Source organism: Odocoileus virginianus, chromosome 1, assembly GCF_023699985.2.
Source record: "Odocoileus virginianus isolate 20LAN1187 ecotype Illinois chromosome 1, Ovbor_1.2, whole genome shotgun sequence".
Classification (NCBI taxonomy): Eukaryota; Metazoa; Chordata; class Mammalia; order Artiodactyla; family Cervidae; genus Odocoileus; species Odocoileus virginianus.
The window spans coordinates 68,417,242-68,444,925 of record NC_069674.1 but is presented as its reverse complement, the minus strand read 5'-3'; the positions used below and the strand labels follow the sequence as shown (position 1 = coordinate 68,444,925).

Here is a 27,684-nt window from a genome sequence, read left to right as displayed (position 1 = left end):
AGCTACTCGCATCTAATGGATAAAAGCTAGGGAGGTTGTTCAATATCCTACAATACAGAGGACACCCCCATAACAGAATTTTCCAGCCCTAAATGTTAACTGTGCTGCTGTTGAGAAACTATTCTTTATGGTACCTTATTATGTAAATATATTAGGAGATAAGGACAGAAAAAATCATACTCCTTTCATTTAGGCAAATCATACAACTTCATAAATGTCCAACCCAATTACAAAGCCACAGCTAGAATCCACTTATTATCTTTCCCTTTACTTATAATATTTCAAATTGATTAAATATATGTAACTTCTAAATGTAATAAAAATATTTTTCCATTGTAGGTACCTCGAACCTTCTAGTTTTGAGCTTATATACAGGCTTATGCACACAAATGGGACCCCCCCCCCCCCCCACACACACACACAACATACACAGAGGACTCTTCGGAAGAAATGGCACTCTCTCTGCACTGAGGCTGGGACCCACAGTACCGACGCAGACAAAAGTCAGCAAGATCATCCTCACACTGCACAGTAATCATAAATGAATATCCTTTGGACAAGACTTCATTATAAATCTCTGTAGCTTATCACTTGGTTAATGCAAGCATAACTCTTTCTTTTTTTTTAAAAGCAAACTTTGTTCCACCACTGTGCTAAAAGTACTTTCCACAAGTGAGCTCCTTTAATCATCAAAACAATCTCAGGAGAAAAACTACAATCCCATTTTAAGAATAGGAGACTGAAGCACAGAGAGGCAAAGTAACCTACCCAAGGTCACACAGCTAACAAGTGGAGCAGGAAGTTGAACCTAAGAAGACTCACCCCAGAGAGGCAATTCCCAACCACGCGGCTCCCGTATCATGTTAGTGTATCAAGTCACAACTTGGGCTGGACAGCTATGAAGGGTAAGGATATTGGCTGAGTGGGATCAGTTCACCCAAGGAGAGGCTTTTTCTGTTTCCCTCTTTTCTATCTTAATGCCTAAGTAACATCATCAACTCACCTAAGAGACTTTAGAAACAAACCAATCCCTCAAAATCGTAATCTCCTGGGCAGAGGTTTAAAAAGCATCTAAAGGGCTGCTATATAGAGGAAACAGTCCTAAGGGGCCCACACAGGTGGAGTGGCCCAGCCAAGCCCGTGGCCTGGAGAGCGCCCCCGCCAGCCAGGCAGAGGTTCTCCTGAGCAATGAGCACATGCCTACTTTTTACATCTAGGACACAAGCTTGGGGCACAAAGTCAGGAATAACAGGAAAGCAGCCAGTCCTGGGAGTGGGGGGGGAGGTGGCCAAGGCTGCCTCGACCTGGGCAGGGACCCCAGAGAGATAACTGAGAGCTTCATGGTGTTTCCAAAGGAGCGGACACAAGTATAAACCATATTCGGAAAGCGGGATCCTCAGGACTCCTGGCAATGTAATCATCTTTAGGCCAACAAGTCTTGCCTCCAAGAGTGTGGGAAGTCGAAGATGAATCACAGGCCAGAGTCCGCAGGCTGACCTCCACGCACACATCCCCCGAGACAGGGTGAGAAACGAAGGCAGGAAGCACTTGACTGAATTGGTTTTCCCATTTTTCATAAGAAACATTCAACGTAATAAAAAAATAGCCACACTTTATTGACAATAATAGCTACCCTTTCTTTATTTCCTTACTATGTGCCAGGAAACTACTTTATCTCCGTTCCTCACAGTAACTCTGCAAGGCAGGAACTATCGCCTTCATTTTAGAGGAAAATGAGGCCCAGAAAGGTCATGTAATTAGCTTGAGGCCTCACAGCTAGGAACCCAGGTCTGTTTGACTCCAAAATTCATGATTTTTTCCATAATTGCTTTCACTCTTTCACATTACCATCAACCTCCAAAGTCCTCAGAACCAACTGCCTAAATACATACACACACACATACACACAAACTTCTTCCATTTAACTTTACCAGGCTACTGAAATCTTGAAGGCTGCCATGCACCCATCTCTCTGAATAGGCTGTGATCCTTAAAATCAGGCACCAAATCCCAGGCGCTGAGAATAAGCAAGTTTCCAAGAGAACACATAGCCCAGTCCCCTGTCACTTAAAAAGGTGAAGAGTCTGGGGTCTTAGGGCTGGGTAAGGCTGAACTGGGACCTGGCCCCTGGGCTGTGTCCCTTCCACTGCACCTCAACTCTGGTTCCCAGGGCCAGGGCCAGTGATGATGAATTCATTTCTGGGTGCTAGGAATACAGAGCTGAAAAGGTATTATTAATACATCCCTGGTCCCGAAAGGATCCTCGAAGCTGGTGGATGTAGCTGAGACAGCCCACGGGTAACTAAAGTGCAAGGCAGGAGTGGGGGAGGCGTTCTGCGAATATGAAGAGAGACAAGCCGTGTCCAGCTGGAGGCCATGCGGCGATGCCATGGGGAGAAGAGAAATGAACCCATGCCCTGGGTGTACCGCAGGAAAGCGCCTCTCACCAGCCATTTCGTACCAAAACCCCCGCGGCAGGCAGAGCACTCATTTTATAGACCAGGTGGAGGCCACCAGCCTGAGGTCATGTAGTTAATGGGGGAGTCATGTGAAGTGCTCTGCCTGCCTCCAAAGCCCACGCTCTCTCCATTATAACAAACTTCAAATGCTGCTCTGAGGAACCCTGGTGGCTTAGTAGGCCAGGAAAGTGGCACTTGAGCCCTCACCCCAATTTCAACCCCCGTGGCTCTGCTGGGCATCTGTATTCATCCTGGGGTTCCATAGACGAGATTCCATTGGAGAGAAACTGCAGCTAACATGACGGAATCTGAAGCCAGGTATTATGATGTGCTCCCTGGCAGGCAAGTGGGTGCAGGCCTTGGAGCTTGGGCTAGGACAGAGGGGCCTGGGAGCCACACAGGGAGGAAGTGAGGGACCATGGCTATGCAAGCCAGGGAACACGCACTTCCCTCACTCAGGAGCTACGCTGCCTGCATTCAAAATCAGGCTCTACACCTGCTTAGTTTGGAGACCCTGGGCAAAGCAACCTAAGCCTTTGCTTCCTCAAGTTCAAACTGGAAGTCATATTGGTACCTACTTAGCGGTGGGTGTTGAGAGGATTACATGTTCAAAGATAAGGAAAGCATCTAGTACAGTCCCTGAAACCTTGTGCAAAGCCATTCTCATTAACTTGTTGATTACAGCAAGGCTAGTCATGGGAGGTAAAAGAGCAAGAAAAGAAATACTGTGATACTATAGGAGGAATTCTCAGGGCAGCTAAGAAATCCTCCTTGCCCCTTAAGTGTTGCCCTGGTTCTGAGCTCTGCCTTGCATTCTCCTGCCCTTGATAAATGCGGGTGAGGATCTGTGGGATACGTACCTGACAGACGACGGAGGCTTAAGGGCCTCCATTCGCTGAGCTGTGGTTGTGTCCTACCACTGCCTGTCAGCTGCTTCAGCAAGCCCAAGAAGACTGGGTTTCAGGTGATGAGATCCATAACCCCAAACCCCCAAACTAATTTACTGCCATTGCTCAGAGCAGATGGCTACAAAACCCTCGACTGTGCCCCTAAGCTTGACTTGCTCTTGAACCAAAAGGCCCAGGATAGAGGGAGGCATGTGTCAAGGGAGCCAAGCCCTAGCCCTAGAGGTCTCCCTCACTGGCTATGTGGGGTCTTGCCTTGGGAGGAATTCTGCAGGGCACAGTGGGGGTCCCGGGTCCCATTTAGGTTATTTCCATCGGAAACCCTGCCAGTGAATTAAGTTCCCGGGGAAGGTTTTGACGGCTTTTGGGATTTTTCCTCGTCTCGTTCACAGTTGTACCCCAGCACCCAGAAGAGCAGCACATCCTAGGAATGAATGAACGGCGATGCCTTGCTGCATCTTCATGAGCCAAACAGGAGCAGGCACCACAGAGCCTCCATGGTTGCTCCCTGACCTGCCAGTTGTGTGGGATCCTCTTGACACTGCTCTGCTAGTCACCCAGCTGGTAACATCAGCACCGCGCCTCTGACAACCTGCCTGGGAGCGGTTTGGCCTTTTCTCTCCTCCTGGCGGACGGGAGGGTCATCTGCTACAGGGCATCTAGCAAGAAGGTCAGTGAGTGCCCAGCACACAACTTGCTCCTTTTATGCTCTATCTGCCAGAAATGAAAACGTGAGAGTGGGAAGCACCCACAGAAGTCATCACTCGTGGAAGAGACAAGGAAACCAAACCTTGAGACATTTAGAAGTAGCCCCAAGTCACAGACGTGGCTGCCAAGAGGGGCAGAAGACCTGCCCTCTCAATGAGAGCCAGGAGCTCTTTGTATGGCACTCACTAGGAGCCTCTGTGCCCATGCAGGTCAGAAAGTCTCAGGAGCCTGGATTCTTCTTTCTACATATTATAAACACGAAACACAACTACAGTACACACACAGACGCAGGCTATATAAATAAACACAACACTATGCAAATGTCATATACATATATACATATTGGTAACTGATATTATGATATATATAACTATTCAATAGTCCCAAGTACCTTTACTGGTGAGATTAGATAAGCTCATCTGCTTTTATTTTATACCTATTTATTACAGAATGGTGATAACTGAAGGGCTAGGGGAAAAGAAGAAATCCTGAATGTGAGAAAGGAGAAATATGTAATTTGTGAAAGTGTATTTGATATTATAATTGCTTTGACTTTTTTTTAGGTATAATGGTTAATGCACTTTGAAATTTAACACTAAGGAAGGGCATTCGGATTTTATGTTCGACAAAAGAGAGGAGACTTTAAACCAAAAGATTGGGAACTTCTGTTCTGGAACTCAGAGCACATTACAGCTTTGGAAATCGGCTGGTCCAACAACACCCCGTTTGAAGAGAAGGAAACCTCCACTCGGGTTAAGTCACTTCCTACCCTCAGGTCGGTAGCTGTTCATCTGCTCCTAGGGGAGCGGCCGCGTGGACGTTAGCTGCGGTGTGCCCAAGGCACCAGCACTGAAGGAGGCCAGCGTTTGCTGTGGACCTGCTGAAGGGTTTCACACCAAGGATGTAAAGACAGAGTGAAAGCAAGTTCCCAAACATGCCTGTTTTTTTCCTTTTTTAAAGAAAACAAGCAGCATTCTTGGAAGAGGAGAAGCTGAACTCGTGGCTTTGTTCGCATTTCCTGAGGGCTGGCACCCCAGTGGCCCCCACGGTGGGCTGCCCTGGCCCCCCTCTCTCTCGGAAGAACCGAACATCTGGCTGCGAGGCGGCAGGAGTGGCTCCTTGAGCCACTGCTGCCCCTCCCCTTGTCCCCTGCAAAGACCACCACCCACCTACCTAAACAACGGGACGTCTTCTGTCCGGTGTCCCCACAGCACTGAACATTTTGGCAGGAGGACTACCCCTGACTACCCCTAAGGCAGTCGGCTTGGAAGCCGAGGCAGAACCCCAGGGAGATTCACCCAGGGCCGTGGGCTCAGACAGACCCAGGGCCAGGCCTCAGGGCAGGGCTCCTCTCAAATGGTGGACGTCGGCCAGTGCAGGAGTCCACTTACCGCAGTGGGACTGGAAGACCTGCGGCTTGACGACCTGGTTACAGGCGCTGCACACCACGAGGTAGAAGTCGTCGTGTGCTGGGTAGTGGCCAAACAAGTGCATATCTGTGGGGGGAAAGGAAAACAGGTTGTTTTGAAAAAGCAACCAAGTCTTAGAAGGTGGACGATTTCTTCTTGGAAAGTCCTCCAGGACAGGTTTTCAAACAAGACCAGCAGAAAGGCAATCATCTTTAGGAAAGGGAATGCAGCTTGTCCAAATGCAGCTCCTTACTCTCAGAGAAGCCCATGCCTTCAAGAATCCCTCCTCATTTTCCTTGCAAATGGATGGCTACCACTGAAGGCTTAGTCCACGGCATTTGGGCTGCTCAGAATCACATGCCACAGAGAACCACTTTGTCCTGAATGAGGGCCCCAGGGTTCACTGGGACCCAGTGAGGCTCCAGTTATTTTAGGATGAGGGGGAAGTTCACCCAAACCCATTTCAACATAAGCAGAGGCCTCTCTGGTGAGTGACAGGGTAAGGAGGGCTGGAGAGAGAAAAGGGAGTCATCCTGGTTTCGGCAGTTGCCTAGGTCCCCCCATCACCTGCAGAAGACGCCAGGGTAAAAGGAAGCGTCCAGACAAGTGGCTTGCTGGCTGCCATCATTATCCATTCTTTTTTTTTTTTTTATCCATTCTTTACTTGGGATATATTTACCGAGTTCCTAAGTGTGCTGGGCACCAACCGTGCTGGGTGCCAGGACTAACCAGTGAACAAGAACAAGGGCCCTACTCTGTTGGAACAGAAAAGAGAAGCACTGACCAGATTCACACAGGCCATCATGTGGGTGTGTCTGTGGTACCCACCGAGGAGGGGAGCAACAGGGTCCCACGAAAGCATGTGGCAGGCTGACCTAACCTTGACTGAAGCATTGGAGAGGCTTCCCCGAGCAGGGATTAGAGAAAGAAAAGGTCAGGGTAGAGGGGGAGTTTGAAGTCCACCATGGAAGGAAATTCTGTGTGTTGGAGGAAGCTCTTGGCTGAAACAGAAGAACAAGAGGGGAGCCCGGAAGGTATAAGCTTTGTGGATCAACATGGAGAATACCCCTGGACAGAGGAGCCTGGTGGACTACAGTTCATAGGGTTGCAAAGAGTCAGACATGACTGAGCAGCTAACACACACACACACACACACACACACACATAGATTTTGAACCTGACTTTAGGAACAATGGGAAGCTACTGAAGGTTTTTAAGCAAAGTGGTGACAGAATAAAATACATACTGTTGAAAGATCAGTTATGTGGCCTATGAGACAAAATAGCATACATATGTCCACACAAAAACCTGTTCATGCATGGTCATTGCAGTATTACTCATAAAAGCCCGTGGGTGGAAGCAACCCAGTTCAGTTCAGTTCAGTCACTCAGTTGCATCTGACTCTTCACAACCCCAAGAACCACAGCACACCAGGCCTCCCTGTCTATCACCAACTCCCGAAATCTACTCAAACTCATCTCCATTGAGTCGGTGATGCCATCCAAACATCTCATCCTCTGTCATCTCCTTCTCCTCCTGCCTTCAATCTTTCCCAGCATCAGGGTCTTTTCAAATAAGTCAGCTCTTTGCATCAGGTGGCCAAAGTATTGGAGTTTCAGCTTCAACATCAGTCCTTCCAATAAACACTCAGGACTGATCCCCTTTAGGATGGACTAGTTGGATCTCCTTGCAGTCCAAGGGACTCTCAAGAGTCTTCTCCAACACCACAGTTCAAAAGCATCAATTCTTTGGCGCTCAGCTTTCCTTATGTTTCTTTATGGTCCAACTCTCACAGCCACACATGACTAATGGAAAAACCATAGCCTTGACTAGACGGACCATTGTTGGTAAAGTAATGTCTCTGTTTCTTAATATGATGTCTAGGTTGGTCATAACTTTCTTTCTAATGAGTTAGTGTCTTTTAATTTCATGGCTGCAATCACCATCTGCAGTGATGTTGGAGCCCAAAAAAATAAAGTCTGACACTGTTTCCACTGTTTCCCCATCTATCTGCCATAAAGTGATGGGACCGGAGTCCATGATCTTAGTTTTCTGAATGTTGAGCTTTAAGCCAACTTTTTCACTCTCCTCTCTCACTTTCTTCAAGAGGCTCTTTAGTTCTTCTTCAGTTTCTGCCATAAGGGTGGTGTCATCTGCATATCTGAGATTATTGATATTTCTTCTCCCAATCTTGATTCCAGCTTGTGCTTCCTCCAGCCGAGCATTTCTCATGATGTACTCTGCATTTAAGTTAAATAAAGAGGGTGACAATATACAGCCTTGACGTACTCCTTTTCCTATTTGGAACCAGTCTGTTGTTCCATGTCCAGTTCTAACTGTTGCTTCCTGACCTGCATACAGGTTTCTCAAGAAGTAGGTCAGGTGGTCTGGTATTCCCATCTGTTTCAGAATTTTCCACAGTTTGTTGTGATCCATACAGTCAAAGGCTTTGGCATAGTCAAAAAAGCAGAAATAGATGTTTTTCTGGAACTCTCTGGCTTTTTTGATGATCCAGCAAATATTGCCAGTTTGATCTCTGGTTCCTCTGCCTTTTCTAAAACCAGTTTGAAATCTGGAAGTTCACAGTTCACGTATTGCTGAAGCCCGGCTTGGAGAATTTTGAGCATTACTTTACTAAAGTGTGAGATGAGTGCAATTGTGCAGTACTCTGAGCATTCTTTCAGATTGCCTTTCTTTGGGATTGGAATGAAAACTGACCTTTTCCAGTCCTGTGGCCACTGCTGAGTTTTCCAAATTTGCTGGCATATTGAATGCAGCACTTTCACAACATCATCTTTTAGGATTTGAAACAGCTCAACTGGAATTCCATCACCTCCACTAGCTTTGTTCATAGTGATGATTCCTAAGGCCCACTTGACTTCACATTCCAGGATGTCTGGCTCTAGGCGAGTGATCATACCATCGTGATCATCTGGGTCATGAAGATCTTTTTTGTATAGTTCTTCTGTGTATTCTTGCCACCTCTTCTTAACATCTGCTTCTGTTAGGTCCATATCATTTCTGCCCTTTATTGAGCCCATCTTTGTGTGAAATGTTCCCTTGGTATTTCTAGTTTTCTTGAAAAGATCTCTAGTCTTTCCCATTCTATTGTTTTCCTCTATTTCTTTACACTGATCACTGAGGAAGGTTTTCTTATCTCTCCTTGCTATTCTTTGGAACTCTGCATTCAAATGGGTATAACTTTCCTTTTCTCCTTTGCTTTTCGCTTCTCTTTTTCTCACAGCTACTTGTAAGGCCTCCTCAGACAGCCATTTTGCCTTTTTTGCATTTCGTTTTCTTGGGGATGGTCTTGATTCCTATCTCCTATACAGTGTCACAAACCTCTGTCCATAGTTCTTCAGGCAATCTATCAGATCTAGTCCCTTGATCTATCTCTCACTTCCACTGTATAATCGTAAAGGATTTGATTTAGGTCATACTTGAATGGTCTAGTGGTTTTCCCTACTTTCTTCAATTTAAGTCTGAATTTGGCAATAAGGAGTTCATGATCAAAGCCACAGTCAACTCCCAGTCTTGTTCTTGCTGACTGTATAGAGCTTCTCTTTGACTGCAGAGAATATAATGAATCTGATTTTGGTATTGACTACCTGGTGAGGTCCATGTGTAGAGTCTTCTCTTGTGTTGTTGGAAGAGGGTGTTTGCTATGACCAGTGCGTTCTCTAGGGAAAATTCTGTTAGCCTTTGCCCTGCTTCATTCTGTGCTCCAAGGCCAAATTTGCCTGTTACTCCAGGTGTTTCTTGACTTCCTACTTTTGCATTCCAGTCCTCTATAATGAAAAGGACATCTTTTTGGGTGTTAGTTCTAAAAGGTCTTGCAGGTTGTCATAGAACCATTCAGCTTCTTCAGCATTACTGGTCAGGGCATAGACTTGGATTACTGTGATACTGAATGGTTTTCCTTGGAAATGAACAGAGATAAATCATTCTGTCATTTTTGAGATTGCATCCAAGTACTGCATTTCAGGCTCTTTTGTTGACTATGATGGCTACTCCATTTCTTCTAAGGGATTCTTGCCCACAGTAGTAGATATGGTCATTTGAGTTAAATTCACCCATTCCAGTCCATTTTAGTTCGCTGATTCCTAAAATGTTGAAGCAACCCTGATTCCCATCAACTGTTGAAGGCATAGATGACATGTGATATACTCACACAATGGGATATTATTTGGCTATAAAAAGAAGTGAAGTACTGATGCCTGCTATAATATGTGTGCATGAATATTCAATTACTTCTGTCCTGTCCCACCTCTCTGCGACTCTGCACTGAGCCTGCCAGGCTTCTCTGTCCACGGGATTCTCTAAGCAAAAATATTTGAGTAGGTTGCCATGCCCTCCTGCAGGGGATCTTCCCAACCCAGAGATCAAATTCACGTCTCCTGTGTATTTTGCATTGGCAGGATGATTCTTTACCGACTGAACCACCTGGGAAGCCCCACTACAAATATGGATGAGCCTTAAAAACATATGCTAAGTGAAAGGAGCCAGTCACAAAAGGCCACATATTATATGATCCCCTTTATATGAACCGTCCAGAAGAGTCAAAACCACAGACAGAGAGAGGAGATTAGTGTTTGCCTTGGGCTGGGGGAGGGGCTGGAGGGAACTGGAGGAGAACTGCTAAAGGTTTACAGGTTTCTTTTGCAGATGATACAAACATTCCCAGATTGATAGCGGTGATTGCTGCACAAAGCTGTGAATAGATTACAAACCACTGAACTGTATGCTTTAAATGAGTAAATTGTATGATACATGAATCATATCTCAGTAAAGATGGGGTGGGAGGTAGGGAGATCAGTTTGGAGGAAACCAGCGGTCAGAGCCTCCTCGTGGGCTGCTGGGTGGAGACAGAGCCCTGAAGGGCACTCCCCCTGCCTTTCCTCAGCTGACTGGCTCCAGGACCACTGAGAGGAGGGTGGACAGAGGAAATAAAAGACACAGCCTTCATGAAAGTGCTTTGCCTCACACATCTGAGTTTCCTCTCCCCACCCGCACGCCCTCATTTTCTCGACTCAACCTGTGTTTTTACCGAAAACCATCAGACACACCATCGTTCTCCTAGCTGCAGGGGGAGGCCACAGAGAAGCTGAGTTCCTCCTGATGTTAGGACGGCTCATTTATAACCCAACACATGCTTCCAGTGCAGCCCGGATACTTAGAAGGAAATGGAATCGACACATTGGTCACATGGCCAGGAGCCAAGACCCCTGCTCCAGGGGAGGCTGGACTGGAAGGGTGAGACGGGCCCTCACTGGTGCGAGGACCCCGCGCGCCCGTGGCGGGATGCGGGCCAGGCTGGGGCACAGGCGCACGGAGTCTCTGCAGCATCTGCGGCTCCAGGCGTGGCCTGTCATTTCCCCTCTAGGACTCGCCGCTGTTTCCACTCTGACTAAGACGTTACCGGAGGAGAGCGTTATTAGTCAGTGCCTGGTAGGAGGAGGCCTGTGACAAGAGAGGCTGAGAGAGAACCCAGCCGTGACAGAGGCCCAGGCGGGGCCCACACAGCGTCCGTCCGGTACCCTAGCTTCAGAGCCTCCCAGCACATGGAGGACACTCCCAGTCCCACACTGCTGACACCGCTCTTGCTTTACTTTCAACTTACAGAATATTTTTATAATATATATTCTTTTTTAAAAAATAACAAAAGTGATACGTGTGTTTAGAAGATACATTTGAAAAATACAGAAAAGCCAGAAGAAATTAAAAAAAAAAATCACTGGCAGCCTTTATTAACACTTTGCATCTCATTTAGATTTAGTCACATTTTCTATCCAGGAACATGTGAAACCAGGAGCTGGCAAGGGCTAAAACATTTATTTATTCAACAGCATTTCCTGGGCTGCCTTACAGTCTGTCTGCAATAGATCAGGCTATAAGGGAATGAAAGAAACGCATTAATTTAAAAAGCAAAAAAAGCAGCCGCAAACTTGCCTGAGCACCTACTCTGTGCCAGAAACTGAGTGCAGTAAGGAAGGCTGAGAGGTGGGCGTGGGGAACATGGCTCTTGACCTGTCACGGGCCCGATGACCTGACCAAAGTCCGTCAGGCCTTCGGCTGCGGTTCCACTTCAGCGTTCCTTCAGGAAGCTGTGGAGCCCCCCTCCCCGCCAGTCTCCCACACCTCTGGGTCAACGTCAGGCTGGGCAAAGCCTGGCCACGCTGAGGGTGTCCTTCTCTGGGCCCTTCACTTCACTGGGGCTGTTCCTGGCTTCCTGCAGGGCAGTTTCAATTGTGTCTGCTTAGAGCATGTCTCCTGTGGAAACTGAGAGGACCTGCCGGCCTGCTTGCTTATTCCTTAGTGATCGGACCTCAGAATCTCCTCAACAGGCTTCCTGGGTTCTGAGAGTCTGCCAGACGGGAGCAGGATAAACCCTGTGGCTTCTCAGACCACCACTTCCAGGGGCCAGGCCATTTTGGTCAGTGTGCCATCTGTTTGGGGATGAGGGAGGAAGGCCAGGGAGCATTGGAGATCACTATGCCTGGCATCATGTTGGATACACTATTAATTAACTCTCCCTCTCAATTTACCACTCAAACAGAACTTTCAGTACACAGTTAAAAATGGTGGTGTGTTGATATGGGCTCGTACCAGCTTTTGAGAGCCAACTGTGCAAGTCTCCTAACGTGTTCCGTGAGATCAAGGAGGTAGCTTGAAATCAGACCTCATGGAGTATTTACACCATGGAAAGGGGCACTACAGATCAGGTTTTTTCTTTTTTTCAGCAAGCCACATTGTTAAACATTTACCAGTGTACCACTGAACAAAGATGGGAAAAAAAATGCAAAAGTGAAACCACCTGTAATGACACCACCTCGGGGATAACCACTTGTTAGCATGTTAAGATACATCCTTCTAGACTTTGCTATCTGATAACATTATCTCAGGTAATCCTCATAATTAACCCACAAAGTTGCCATCATTCCACTTACCAGGCAAGGAAATAAAGCTAAGAGATCCCATGGCAGTGATCTGTAAATCAGGAAGAGACCCCTGCTCTATAGTCCATGTTCCCATCTTAGCCAAAGGTCTTTCATAAGAGCAAGATCCCATTTTAAAAATGAGGAAAACAGTTTGATGGATGGAAGGCTTACATAGAGGACTAACAGGCTCTAAGGAACCTCTGGCACTTACACAGGCCTGGGGTTGGAAGGAGGGATTTTGAGCACAGTGCCCTTTGCTGTGTAACCTCAGGGAAGGTGCCCAACATTTCTGAGCAACTGTTTCCCATCCATAAAATGGGGCTTGCGTTTCTTGCCTCATGGAGTTGCTGTGAAGGCTTGTAAAATTTTCCTGGCCTTTTATTTTCTTCCTCCAGGGATTTGGAAAAGAGTGTAGAGAAAGCTTTACTCAAGGTCTTCTCCCCTATTTTTCAAAACTAATTCCTTCTCCCTCCAGTGGGCAAGTCTTTGCTCCAGGCAGCACATTATTTGACTCTTCTTCAGGACCATTCACAGCTGACCTCCTGGGGAAACTGCAAGGTCCCTCCGACCTATAGAATTCCCTCTATGTGCATGGCACCATCACACACATGTGTGGACAGATGAGGGTTGCAAGCCACTGGGAGGGCTCTCTCTAGGCAGTGGTCAAGCCCCAAGAAAACATGCACAAAGATGATGGGACTTTGCCCATCACAGTGTTCAGTTATTTCCCCATGTTTAATTATTTCCCTACCACAAATCCATGCCTGTCTGTTTTGTGCCATTCTGTCCCTGCAAATGAATCAACTGTTGATCAGATACATCAGATAGCACCACCATGGCACTGTCACAGAAGTGATCTTAATTATCCTCCTGGTCTGATCATCAGCAGGGTAAAAGCAACATCCATAGCTTCATTATGCAGATGGGGAAACAGGTATACTCTTGATTCTAGGTAAGTATTTTTTGGTTTTTCACCCCAACCCATTATATACATATGTGCTGTGTTAAGTTACTTTAGTCATGTCTGACTCTTTGTGACCCCATGGACTTAGCCCGCCAGGCTTCTCTGTCCATGGGACTTTCCAGGCAAGAATACTGGAATGGGTTGACATTTTCTCCTTCAGGGGATCTTCTTGACCCAAGGATCTTAGTTCTCCTTCATTGGCAGGTGGGTTCTTTACCACTAGTGCCACCTGGGAGGCCCCCATACACATATACATACCTGTTTTATCTATCCGTCCATCCATCATCTATCAAACACATACATTATACTCTCATATTTCCTGGTCTACTCATTTCTTTTTATTTTATTCTATTCTATTTCATTAAAAAACATGCTGAGCTCTTGAAATTAATTTCATAATCCTTTAATGGGTCACAACTCAAAGTTTGAAAATCACTCTTCAAGGCAATCCAGTGAGTTAGGGGTTGAGCTGAACCTGAGAGTTAACTGGGGGTTTACAGAGGTCAGAGCTGGTCCTCAGTGCTCACCCAGGAGTCTGAGGCCATGAACTGAATCGTTAGTGACAGCTATACGGGGCAGCTCACAGGAGCTGATTGCATTTCTTCCTGAGTCTGTATTCAGTGAGGCATGTCAGTGGCCTGAATCAGCCAAGGTGGGAGTATTTACACCATGGGAATCAGCATCCATTACAAATCAGGGCTACTTCTCAGAGAGCTGGCTGTGAAAACACCAGCACACCACTGACTAGCATCTACTCTGGCATCACTCTTCCCTGGATCAATTTCGATAACTTCGAAATGGAGAAAATTATATTTGTCATCTACCAGACTGGATGCTGAAAGGCTTCTGTGAACTTGAGAGGAAATTAATATATTAATATAAAATTATGATAATGGTATCGATCATTAGCCCCAAAACATATGAACAACAGAGACAGGTAAACATACTGATCATTTTCTGTATCAAATGAGCACAAAAAGGCTACAATTTGTTCAGCTCTGGTGGTGATAAGGGGGCTGGGGCTGGGGGAGTGGCAATGAGGGAGTGGAGAATTAAGTTCTTTTCAATGTCTGACAATATAATGCTTACTCTTTAAGGGTTATTCCTGGAGCTTATTCACAGACTAGGCTCAGACTATCAAATTAATGCCACTTATACATGGATCACACACAGGTTATTCTCAGTGGCTTCCCTGGTGGCTGAGATTAAGGTAAAGAATCTGCTTGCTATGTAGGAGACCTGGGTTCGATCTCTGGGTTGGGAAGATCCCTTGGAGAAGGCAATGGCTACCCACTCCAGTATTCTTGCCTGGAGAATTCCATGGACAGAGGAACCTGGCAGGCCCTAGTTCATGGGGTCGCAAAGAGTCGGACACAAGTGAGCAACTTTCACTTTCACTTATAGCGAGAGTCCCTTACTTTTTCTCTTCCTAACTTCTGGTGGAATTCCCATCTGTGGAAGTCAACTGACAATGACATTCATGTTACCAACTTCCTGGCATCCTGGGTCTGCCTCCTGACAGCACTTAGATTCCCCATGGGTCTTTTCTGGCTCTCACAGCTTCAGCTCCCCCAAACACCCACCCCTTCCTCACCTTTATGCCCCCTCCCACTCCCAGATGGCAGGGGAGGGATGGAAGGGACAGAGCCCAGCTCCGGAGGAAGAAGAGACACAGTTTAGGACACCATAATGGTTGCTACAAAAGTAGAAAAGTAACTGATTTCCTGGTGTAGTTAATGACCTGTTTCTTAAGTCAATACTGAAAAAGAAATTGGCAGGACTTGCCTGGTGGTCCAGTGCCTAAGACTCCATGTTCCCAATGCAGGGGGCCCAGGTTACATCCCTGGTCAGAGAACTAGATCCCACACACAGCCACTAAGAGTTTGCATGCCACAACTAAAGATTCTGCATGCCGCAACAAAGACCTGATGCAGCCAAATAAATAAACAAATAAATTTTAAAAAAGAAAGAAAGAAATTGGCAGAATAGGAGGAGCAGCATTTTACAAATGGCCTTCTGAGGGAACACTTCAGACAAACAAAGTTGTATATAAATTTTCCTTTATATCCAATATTCACTTAGTGAAAATGGCTGAAGTAAAGGAAGAGGCAGGGTGACATGTCCAATTAGCTGTTTGTACAGGATTTGTTTCTATGATGGGAAGACAGCTGGTTTTGTGGCTGCAGGATCATACTAGATCCTGTGCACTTTTGAATTTGCCCCTGGAACCTTCCAAAGCTCAAGACCTGGGTAGTACAAAGCAACAACTGGTGAGAGTTCAAAAGATAAAACACTTAAGAAAGAGGGATTCCTTCCTTTTGCAAGTAGGAAGGCCAAGTTAAGCAAAGGCTGCACACAGAAGCAGCTAGAAGCGAACTAGCTTTGAAGGCTGGGGGCTGGGGGTGGGGTGGCAGTGGGCAGCTTCAGCAGTGATGTCTGTGCTCGCTCAGAAGATCCCACAGTAGGGAAAAGGAAGACAGCAAAGTAAACAACTTTGAATTTTAATTTCTTGAAAATAAAAAAGGCCCCAGAAAATGGCCTCAGGTTTCCCCCAAAGTCTTCTCCAGGGTTCTAAAACCACCCCAGTTGCTATAGAAATTATGAAAATGTCAAGGTAGCATATGACTCTAGTATAACAGTAGTTTCATATACTTCTAAAATTAAGTTTCCCTTTTGAATTGACTCTAAAAAAACACAACATAATGAAAAAAACAGACTATGTGATTTCAACACACCGAATCTTCTGCAGGAAGCTAAGTGTGAGCCTCTGCCCATGGTGGGTAATGGAATGGATCCACAGACCGTGGTGTGAACTATGGATGTGCCAACCCTGTGATGATGGCTGGAGAGCCAGTGCCACTGGACTCCCTTGGAAAACTATCAAAAAGATGAGCTTGGCTGGCAGTGGTTTTGATTTGTGGGCTTCCAATTATATAAACTCAAGACAGGGGAGGTTATCAGGAAGAACAGTAACTGTGATTCAAGGACACACATGGCTGCATCCAAGTGGATTCACATTTAGACAGAGATGCCACTCAGTAGAAGTACCTTTCATGGTGGGAGAAGCTGGTTCTAAAAGCCTTCCTTTCTCTCGTTAATCTTAATATGCTCATTATCCAGTTTTTATTAATGTGTCTTTTCTCTCTGCTAGTAGAGTTTTCGGCTGCATTTTAATCACTTGTGTCAAATGGAAAGTGTGAGGCAGGGGGAACTTTTCTCCTTTGCTCTTATGGCTGTGTGATTCTGTGTGTCCCCCAACTCCAAACTCTCCTTAAAGTCACAGAACAAAATAATTTTGGGGCCTTCAAAGCAGTAACCTCTGACCTGACACCTGCCACTCCCCCAGCAGAGTACTGAACTTCCCTTGAGGAAAATTTAAAAAAAAAAAATGCAGTCACTTTCCATTTTTCATATTTCTGAAAACTCACGGCCTGACTGCAGGCTTCAAAAACAATGAAATCTGGAAATGGAAACTGAAACAGGAGGACTACAAAAGCAAGCAGTGTGCAGTGCCGGCCAGTTTTCAGCACCAAGGAGGGTGGGTGCAGGTGGCAGGCACAGGGCCTTCTCTTACAAACCAAGGACTCAAAAGCCCCAGTCTCTTCTCGCTGAGGCTGGGCCACATGGCACATCCTGGCAAGGCTGGAGCTAGGAGTGAGGCCCACAGCAGGTAGAAGCTCCCCACTCTGCTGCTTGAACTGACCCCTCCCAATCCCAACCCCAAACTCCACCCCTGCTCCCACTTCTCTCACCCCCAACCCTGCAAACCCCAGCCAGCCCACATGGCCATGAAAGACAGCCCATCCCTCCCTCCGCAGGAGGAGGACCTTTACAGACATGCTCTCATGGGGTATCAAGGCCAGCAGGCTGCACAGGGTCCTGGAGTCGGAGGGACATCCTGGAATGTGAAGTCAGGTGGGCCTTAGGAAGCATCACTACGAACAAAGCTAGTGGAGGTGATGGAATTCCAGTTGAGTTGTTTCAAATCTTAAAAGATGATGTTGTGAAAGTGCTGCACTCAACATGTCAGCATATTTGGAAAACTCAGCAGTGGCTGCAGGACTGGAAAAGGTCAGTTTTCATTCCAATCCCAAAGAAAGGCAATGCCAAAGAATGCTCAGAGTACTGCACAATTGCGCCCTGCTGTATCATCAAAAAAGCCAGAGAGTTCCAGAAAAACATCTATTTCTGCTTTTTTTACTATGCCAAGGCCTTTGACTGTGTGGATCACAACAAACTTGGAAAATTCTGAAACAGACGGGAATACCAGACCACCTGACCTGCTTCTTGAGATACCTGTATGCAGGTCAGGAAGCAACAGTTAGAACTGGACATGGAACAACAGACTGGCTCCAAATAGGAAAAGGAGTACATCAAGGCTGTATATTGTCACCCTCTTTATTTAACTTATATGCAGAGTACACCATGAGAAACGCTGGGCTGGAGGAAGCACAAGCTGGAATCAAGACTGCCGGGAGAAGTATCAATAACTTCAGATACGCAGATGACACCACCCTTATGACAGAGAGTGAAGAGGAACTAAAAATCCTCTTGGTGAAAATGAAAGAGGAGAGTGAAAAAGTTGGCTTAAAGCTCAACATTCAGAAAACTAAGAGCATGGCATTCGGTCCCATCACTTCATGGGAAACAGATGGAGAACAGTGGCTGACTTTATTTTTCTGGGCTCCAAAATCACTGCAGATGGTGACTACAGCCATGAAATTAAAAGACTCTTGCTCCTTAGAAAGAAAGTTATGACCAACCTAGACAGCATATTAAAAAGCAGAGACATTACTTTGCCAACAAAGGTCCGTCTAGTCAAGGCTATGGTTTTTCCAGTAGGCATGTATGGCTGGGAGAGTTGGACTACAAAGAAAGCTGAGCACCAAAGAATTGATGCTTTTGAACTGTGGTGTTGCAGAAGACTCTTGAGAGTCCCTTGTACTGCAAGGAGATCCAACCAGTCCATCCTAAAGATCAGTCCTTGGTGTTCATTTGAGGGACTGATGTCGAAGCTGGAATTTCAATACTTTGGCCACCTGATGCGAAGAGCTGACTCATTTGAAAAGACCCTGATGCTGGGAAAGATTGAGGGCAGGAGGAGAAGGGTACGACAGAGGATGAGATGGTTGGATGGCATCACTGACTCAATGGACATGGGTTTGGGTGGACTCTGGGAGTTGGTGATGGACAGGGAGGCCTAGCGTGCTGCGGTTCATGGAGTCACAGAGTCGGACACGACTGAGCAACTGAACTGAACTGAATGAATAAGCTAACAAGGCTGAAGTTCCCAAGAAGTTAATTTACTTCCCATATTCCTTCACTTTCTCTTCTGTCAAAGGGGCAAGTTGTAAACGACAATAAGTTGTCCTAATATCCATGCTGCTAACTAAGATCATGAGGTTAACAATTACATCTATTTGTTCATTCTTGGAGCTCTTTGGAAGACAAGTACTACATGAAGCTAAGAAAGAGGCATGCGCGGGGTGGCCACTGTTGTGTTGTTGTTTAGTCGCTAAGTCATGTCACTCTTTGTGACTCCATGGATTGCACGCCACCAGGTTCCTCTGTCCTTCATTACCTCCTGGAGTTTGCTCATTGAGTCGATGATGTCATCTAACCATCACATCCTCTACATTGTGTAGAGTGGTTGATTCCTGTCCCTACCATCCTAGGCTCATGAAGGCTAGCTCCTTCCTTCTCCAACAAACCACAGCTACTCCCCACCCCAGCCACAGCACTGGCCCCCGCAAAGACAGAGTTTGGGATGGGCACAGGGGTGCTCCCTCGCCCTGGGGACATCAGGACAGTGGGTGATACAGGGCCTCAAAGCTCCAGATTCCTCCCACCTTTCCCGTTTCAGCTCTGGATCAGCACAGCAGCCGGGCTCAGCCCAAGGCACAAAGAGCCATCTAAGCCCAGCCTGGTAGAGGATGTGACGAGCTGCTGGGCAGTGAAGACCCTGGTGGCCTAGACAACCACAGCACAAAGGGCTCCCCTGTGCCTACCTCTGGCTTAGGTTTCAATGCCAACAATCAGCCCCTAAAAATGTTCCCAGGGGTCCAGTCAGCCCTAGTTCTCCCCCTCTCGAGCAGCTGCAGGACACCCAGGTTCCTCCCTGTCCGGCAAACTTATCCATCGTTTCAGCCTAGCAGGCTGCTGGCTTCTGGCCTGACATCCCCACCTCCGGCCCAAAAGACAGATGAGGAACATGTAACCATTCTGATGGGATGCTGAGTCCTGAAACAGTAACCTGCTAAAGCACTTCTTAGAGCAAAGGTTGCTTGGGCTTACAGATAAGCTGCATGGGGAGGACACCCCCATTAGTCCCTCACGAAGCCAGCCCCCCTCCCCTGGCCCAGCCAGGGAGAAGTTCGGTAGCCGGGAGAGGATGGGTACAGCATGCTCAACAAGGACCTGGAAGTCAAGACTGTTTACACGTGTGCCACGTCACTTCAGTCGTGTCCGACTCTTTGTGACCTGATATAGGCTGTGGCCTGCGAGGATCTGTCCACGGGAGACATTCTCCTCCAGGCATGAACACTGGAGTGGGCTGCTGTGCCCTCCTCCAGGGGATCTTCCTGACCCAGGATCGAACCTGCATCTCTTATGTCTCCTGCTCTGGCAGGCAGGTTCTTTACCACTAGCACCACCTGGGAAGTCCCAGACTGTTTAGTTCACTACAATTCAATTAGAGAGAAGAGAAGCATCAACACATTGGGGAAAATTCTAGTCCCTCCCTGGGCTTTCCTGCCTACTGACACTTAAAGACTAGACAAGTGGAGGGGTGTACGATGCTCTGGAAAGGTCACATGTCATCACAGGCTCCCTTCCCTCCCAGGTTCTCCTGCCTGAGTCACTTACAAGCTTAAATGCTCACTTAAATCTTTATACCCATATTACTGTCCACTTGAGAACTACAGTTAAGATAATATTTGTTTTCATAAAATCAGGAGGCCTCCCTGGGCTTTTTCCCTTAAGACTTCTTCAGCAGGCCTTGCTTTGTTTCTGTGGAATAGGTGTTTCCTCTCCTGGGCCTCCCTCACCAGAGAATGTTAACAGCTTGAGTGTGTAAAGCTGGTTTCCAGAGGATTTAGGGGTGACTCCTTCCACCTCCATCCCGGGGCGTCTCCAGAGTCCAAGTACAGTCTCCAGCCATAGTCTGTAATGTCTTCCCTCTTCCCACACCCACCCAGGAGAGATCTGAGTGACGGGGAGGTAGGTACCATATTTCAGGGAAGAAACAGTGGGTTTGGGGATAAGGAAGTGATGCTGTTCCTTTTAAGACATGTTATGGTCAAAGAGAATTTCCAGATTGAATAGAACAATGCTGTTAAGAACAACTTAAATGAGTCAAGGGAAATCAATGAAAACACTTCCTTTCCTGTCTTTTAGAATAGGATGGTCCACTTCCTTGTGGCAAGCTGAGTCTGGAGGATGGACTAACTCATCCCTTAGTTTCCTTCCGACTCCTCAGTTATGATGGCTGGTCCATCAGGGAGTGTGTCAGGAGACGAATGGGGGAGGATGCCACACCTATGTTACAAGCGAAATCCCTGGGAAAGGTAAATAGAGCATAAAACCTGAGTGATTGATTTTTAAGAGGAGTTAGTGAAGGCTGACTATCTATCTTAGTACTACCACCTACTTACTATCTACCTACTTACTATCTACCATCTACTCCCAGAGATGGTATCTATACAGATGATAGCATCTATCTCTGTCACTTCTATCAATCATCTAGCTTGAAAAGAACCTACTGTATAGCACAGGGAACTCTACTCAATATTCTGTAATAAGCCATGTGAGAAAAGAATCTGAGACACACACTCATCCACACACGTTCCTTGAAGGCCTGTTACATAGCAGGTATGGGTTATGTGCTGAGATAGATACAAAGAAATAAAACCAAGTCCCCCTAAAAAAAAAAAAAAAAAGAATCTGAGAAAGAATGAATATACATAAAACTGAACCATTTTGCTGTACATCTGAAACACAATATTGTAAATCAACTATAACTCAATATAAAGTAAAAATGAAATTGAAGTAATCATCTATCTTGATCTATCATAGCTGTTCTATCCCTGTCTCTCATCTCACCTACCTCTGTGTCATACCTATCTGTCTATCGTATCTATCTACTATCTCTATGTTTTTATCTCTATCATCTCTCCTCCTATCTTAGAAAGCATTCTAGTTTTGAGCACTGTGGGGTTCTGAGATGGACTTAACTCAGTCTCAGCCTGTTTTATGGTTTTGAAGGCTACATTTTTGAGTGACAAGTGTGAGATATGGCTTTACAAAACTAAATGAAAAAAAGAAAAAGAGAACTTAGACAACAGCAAAAAACATCAGCTGGTTTTCAGGGGCTGCACTGTGAACTGCATAAGAACAAGCGCTACGCTTCACACACAGCCCCGTGTCTCTCTTCTTCAGCACAGTTCTGTTCGTGCGGCAGGAGCAAAGTGGAAGTATGAATCGAAGTGCTCCTTGAATTCAGCTTTCTGTCTGAAATCTGAACAGACTGTAGACTTCAAAAGAGGCTGCTCTGAGGCACACCTACGTCTGCCACCTTGTTTCTTGAAATTTATGGGCCCAGAGGCTTTCATTCCATCTTGAGGAATCAACAAGACCGAGAGCTCAGGGCAATGGGACAGAACGTGGCGGGGGTCCTTAGCTGTCTGTGGGAGCCAAACCATGCCCACCAGGGGCTTTCACAGCCCTGCTAAAACCAGAACAACGATGCAAGTAGCACTTCCCATCAGGCTTTCCATCACTTTTTGGAGATTAATTTAAAAACTGACTGGTAGGGCCAGGCACAGCCGCCACAGAGATGCTCCACCCTTCCCAGCACAGCGACCTGGGTGATTTCTTAGATGACGTGTTGTGGACCTCGAGTCTGTGAAGCAGCCTACCAGCAGCGCCTCGTGAACATTTGAAAAGACACAAACAGAGGCTTCCACGAGACTGCCCCCAAGGCAGGCCTCAGCTATTTAGGTATTGCTACAAATGCCATCTGAACATGCAGTGGGGGCGCAGGGTCAAGAAGACTCCCACCCCAGACATGCCAGGCCTTGCTCAGCTCTGGGGGGGGGGCGGGCAGTTCCGTCAATACTCTGCTTGCAGATATGGGGATGAAGAAGAGGGATCGACTCAGAATCTGTGAGACTGTGGCCAGGAATGTGAGGCCATCCCAGGGCCTGGGGACCTCGGTGAGGCCCACGGCAGTGCTGAGTTGACTCCTATTCTGAAGGTCTGTAACGAGAGACCCCTGGATCCTGTGGCACCGGTCAGCGGCTCTGAGTGCAAAGGAGAATTGGCTCTGGTCATGGTTTATCTGTAACTGGCAGAGAGATGGTGACATTTTTTTTCCTGAGGCCATTTGTCAAGGCTATGGACTCCTGCGTGAGCCCTCCAATGATTACAACCACCACCGAGATGATGCCGCCAGAGCTCCGAGGTAAATGTGCCATTTGGCTGTTATGAGACCCGTCTTTCCACTTGGCATAGCCAGAGGGCAGTGGCAGGAATTGCTTAATGTCCCCAGGAGTCAGTGTCCAAAGCACTCAGACCACGGGGACGGTCAGGCTGTAGGAAGCTGTTGACAGATATCCCAAGGCATTCCCCTGTGAAAGGGGGGCAAACAGGAGAGCCAGAGCCACTCCAGCTGGAAACGCCACTCATGTACCAGGGCTAGTGAGGGACAGAAAGGACCTTCGCTCTCAGAAAATGAAAAGAGGTGTTTGTGCTCCCATCAAATCTAGGCTTCTACAACTAGTCATATACACCTGGCAACTCCTCAGATGGGCTGCTGCTGAAAGCTGGCGGCCTTCTGAGCACAGAGGCCCAGGAAGAAAAATATCCACCATGGAGAGGATTACAGAAAGCTATTTTAATGTAATGGAAAATAGGATCAATCAGCCGGAGGAGAAAAGTCACATCTTCCATCACAAATCAAGCATGAAGTTAGTTCTGCACCCAAGGAGAAAAGGCACAGATTCTCAGGGAGCTTCCTGAGGCTCTGGGATCCAGCCCCACCACCCCTGAGTCCCAGGTTCAGCTTCCACCACATCCTCCTCCAGCACTGCCCCTCCCTCCACACTCACCAACGTCCTACACATTCTTCCAGGCCAGCATTACTGCAACCTCCTCCAGGGAGCCTTCTCCGGTTCCCGCAGCCACAGTAACCCTTTCTCAGTATCTGCAGAGTCCTTTGCATTTAAGGCCACACTTAGCCCAGTCTACCTGGTGCTGACAGATACACTTATCTTCTCCCATTTGTATGCTAACATTTTATATACGATCTCAGACATTTAAATGTTAAATATTAAGGCTGTCAGAAACACGCTCAAATACTTAAAAGAGTGCCAATGTCTCAACCACCTCACTCTAGACTAAAGACCCACCTAGTAGACAGCTGGGGTGACTGTGGGGCTGGGGGATGAGCCACTAACTCCTGCTCCACCCCGAGCTTGCTATGCAACACTGGGCAAGCCACAGAGGCTCTCTGGGTTTGTGTTTCCTCATCTCGAACACAGTAGTCACATCTTCCTCACAACATTGCTGGGAGGATTCAATGAGGTAACCTATGCCAGTGCCAGCATCTTAAAGGCACTCAGATGCCCAAGGTGGTGCCAGTGGTAAAGAACCCACCTGCCAATGCAGGAGAGGCAAGAGATGTGGCTTCCAACCCTCAGTCAGAAAGATCCCCTGGAGAAGGGCATGGCAACCCACGCCAGGATTCTTGCTTGGAGAATCCCCATGAAGAGAGGAGCCTGGCAGGCTATAGTCAATAGGGTCACAAAGAGTTGGACACAACTGAAGTAACTTAGCATGCACGCAGCAGACAATGCCAGAACCTTACAGGCACACAAATGCCCAAGAAACTGAACTGAACTTCAGCTTGAACTAGTTAGGTCAAAAGACAAAGACTTGAAGAGGAACATTATTCTACAAACAGCTCAGTGTCATGTTTACAAGGTAGGTTCTAAAGTCAGCTTGTCTGGACTTTTCACCTTGAAAAATTCCTCTGGGTTTCAGTTTCCTCATCTGAAAATGGGGATGGTAATAATAAGATGACTGTCAGTATGAGATGGGCAACACACTTTTGATGTCTAGTGCTTGGAAAGTTCTCAATAAGTGTTAGCTGTTACTATGATCTAGAATCTAATTTTGCATAGCAGGACTTTAAGAAAACAACCCTGTTTGACTGGAGCAAAACAGTGAGGGTCAAGAATGAAATCATTATGTTGAAAGCCACCAGACCTTGAGCTTTCAGTCATCAAAGCCACAGGGTGAGTAAACAGCAGTGATTATTGTGTAGTTACTAAATTGTGTTTGACTCCATTGCAACACCATGGACTGTAGCCCACCAGGCTCCTCTGTCCATGGGATTTCCCTGGCAAGAATACTGGAGTGGGTTGCCATTTCCTTCTCCAAGGTATCCTGACCCAGGGACTGAACCTGCAACTCTTGCATTGGCAGGCAGATTCTTTACCACTGAGCCACCAGGGCAGTCCAAAGAATAGCTGAGGGTTTTTAAAAGTGTGAATATTATGTGCAATTTGGCACCTGAATGTAGATGACTGGACCCTATGACAGGTCTGTGGAGTGAGATTCTCTAGGGGTGGAGCTCAGGAGGATGCAGTTTAAAAAAAAAAAGAAAGAAAGAAAGAAAGAAAGAAATTTATCTTTTGGCTACTGCATGTGGGATCTTAGTTCTCCCACTAGGGACTGAACCCATGTACCCTGCACTGGCATGAAAAAGCTGGCTTAAAACTCAACATTCAAAATACTAAGATCATGGCATCCAGTCCTATCACTTCATGGCAAATAGATGAGAAAACAATGGCCACCAGTGGCAGATTTTATTTTCTTGGGCTCCAAAATCACTGTGGACGGTGACTACAACCATGAAATTAAAATGCTTGCTCCTTAGAAAAAAAGCTATGACAAACCTAAACAGCATATTAAAAAGCAAAGATATCACTTTGCCAACAAAGGTCCATCTAGTTAAAGCTATGGTTCTTCCAGTAGTCATGTATGGATGTGAGAGTTGGGGCATAAGGAAGGCTTAGCGTCAAAAAACTGATGCCTCTGAACTGTGGTGTTGGAGAACACTATTGACAGTATTTTGCACAGCAAGGAGATCAAACCAGTCAATCCTAAAGGAAATCAATCCTGAATATTCATTGGAAGGACTAATGCTGAAACTGAAGCTCCAATACTTTAGCTATATGATGCAAAGAGCTGACTCATTGGAAAAGACCCTGATACTGGGAAAAATTGAGGGCAGGAGGAGAAGAGGGCAACAAGAGGAGGAGATGGGTGAACAGCATCACCGATTCAATGGACATGAGTCTGAGCAGACTCCAGGACATGTGAAGGACAGGGAAGCCTGGCATGCTGCAGTTCATGAGGTCTCAAAGAGTTGGAGATGATTTAGCAACTGAACAGCTCCTGCACTGGCAGGTTAGGGCCTTAACCACTGGACCATCAGGGAAGTCACAGGAGGATGCAGTTTTAACAGACTCCTCAAGGGATGAGATAAAGCCAATAAATCTAAACAATGTGACCAATCACTGTTCTATCACAGAAACCACTAACATGCAGCCACTCATCAGTACCTCTAGTGTCAGCCGGGTGATATGGATCCTCTTGCAGGTTGAAAGGCCCTGCTGGGCAAGGGGGAGGAGTTTTCTGTACACAGAGGGGTGGGGCCACTGCGGTACCCCCGGCATGTGGTCCAGGGTACCCCTCTTAGGAATCTCTCCTTGTAAGTTTTTTGGATCTTCGAGTCAGAAACATAGTTCAGTAGTGGACTGCAGCCAGCTGTGTGACTTTCTTCCCAACTCCACATTTAGTGACTTTACACTGGCCGTCTGAAAGTCACTACAGTAAGAGTATAGTGTGGCAGAGTCAGACACGACTGAGCACAAAAAAAGGTCTACAAATCAGGGCTCTTAAATTTGCTCAGAAAGCCAGTACACCACTGGTTCTCACCCATAATAAAGTTTCATGCTGGAACCCAAACTCTATCCACTGTGGTTCAGGGCACTATATTTAGGTCCTTGAATGGTTTGGGGCCAGTTGAAGCCTGGTTTCTGAAAGCCCATGTAAGAAAGATGCTAATACTATTTTGGTGTCTTAGCTTTCATAGCTCGGCCCAGAAGAAAACCTACTTTGCACTCTGCGGTCATAAAGCAGTTAGCTGGCCGTAGGTTGCAGTAGTAACATCCAAATGAAGCGGGGTCAGGGTGTGGACACTTCAGGGTCAACCCCTCATCACTGCTGGAAAAACACCCCTGTGCTCCTGAGGGCTGCCCAGTGCTCTCCATACCTGCAGGAAACCAATCTACAAGTGCAGACAGGGCAGAAGTTCAATGATAAAGCTACTTCTCATTCTGAGAGTAGGGGTTCAGGTGTAGCAGTGGCTCAACTAAGCTTCAGCCCCAACCCCCAGCCTGCTATTCAGACACTCCCAGCTATTTTTCAAAAGATCACCAGTTGAGAGCCGTAAGCCCTGCCATCAGCCCCATTTCAGCAGATACGGCTGTGGGAAACACATTTTCCCTCTAAATTCCTCCACTCAGCAGTCAGGTGAGTCAGGGAGAATTCAATCCAATATCTCAGGAAATCCTACTATGCTCTGGAAGGACACGGTCTGAAAAAAATCTATTTTTGTGCTTTTATTTACTTAAGGCCTGCATGCCTGGGGAAGCTTTTTCACAGTACCATTAAACTGCTTCTCACTTCCCAGAAAAAAATAGATCCCGCCTTCCTGGAACACTACTGGCCCCAGCGTGGCCACGCGGCCTTCTCCTCCAGCCCCCGCAGGCCTGTGACCAGCCTCCCTGTCACAAATGCCAGGGAGAACAGTTTTAGGAGGATGCTTTCTCAAAGCGCCTGTGGCTCTGGGTCCTCAATTCCTGGTGAAAAGAGGCTCCCTCCAGCAGCCAGCACAGCCTGCCCCTCCCAGGACTGTCTAGAGCTCACAGAGCTCTGTTTTCCTGGTTTAAATGCTGCTTTCGATCTAGATGCACAGCCTGTTTCCGTGGGGTTTGTGCCTGCTCTTCTAGAGGCTTCCTAGTGTAAACTTCTGGGGCAGGGCCAGGGCTCTTGGGACAATCTCATCTTTCCAGAAGGGCCAAACACTCGGATCCGAAGACGATGTGCTCAGTGTACCAGGGCTTGGTAAACTTAGACCTTGTCCCAACTCTGCTTTTGAGTCAAATTGACCCAGTTGGGCTACCATCCAGTCAACTTCCACATGGACCTTTAACCAGACCCCAGTGCAGGTCA

General features: G+C 46.8%; 1 protein-coding gene across 6 annotated transcripts in view; it reads right to left on the bottom strand.

Annotated features, from left to right (window-relative positions):
* Positions 1–27,684, bottom strand: part of ATXN7L1 (ataxin 7 like 1) — a 251,977-nt gene that overhangs the window by 149,663 nt on the left and 74,630 nt on the right. For 5 of the 6 annotated variants that reach the window (XM_020888568.2, XM_020888569.2, XM_020888578.2 and 2 more), the window contains exon 3: positions 5,464–5,568. The exons of the other annotated variant lie outside the window; for it this stretch is intronic. In XM_020888568.2, the coding sequence (XP_020744227.2) occupies positions 5,464–5,568 (105 nt within the window). The remainder of the gene's footprint in view (positions 1–5,463; positions 5,569–27,684) is intronic. 6 annotated transcript variants of the gene reach the window in all.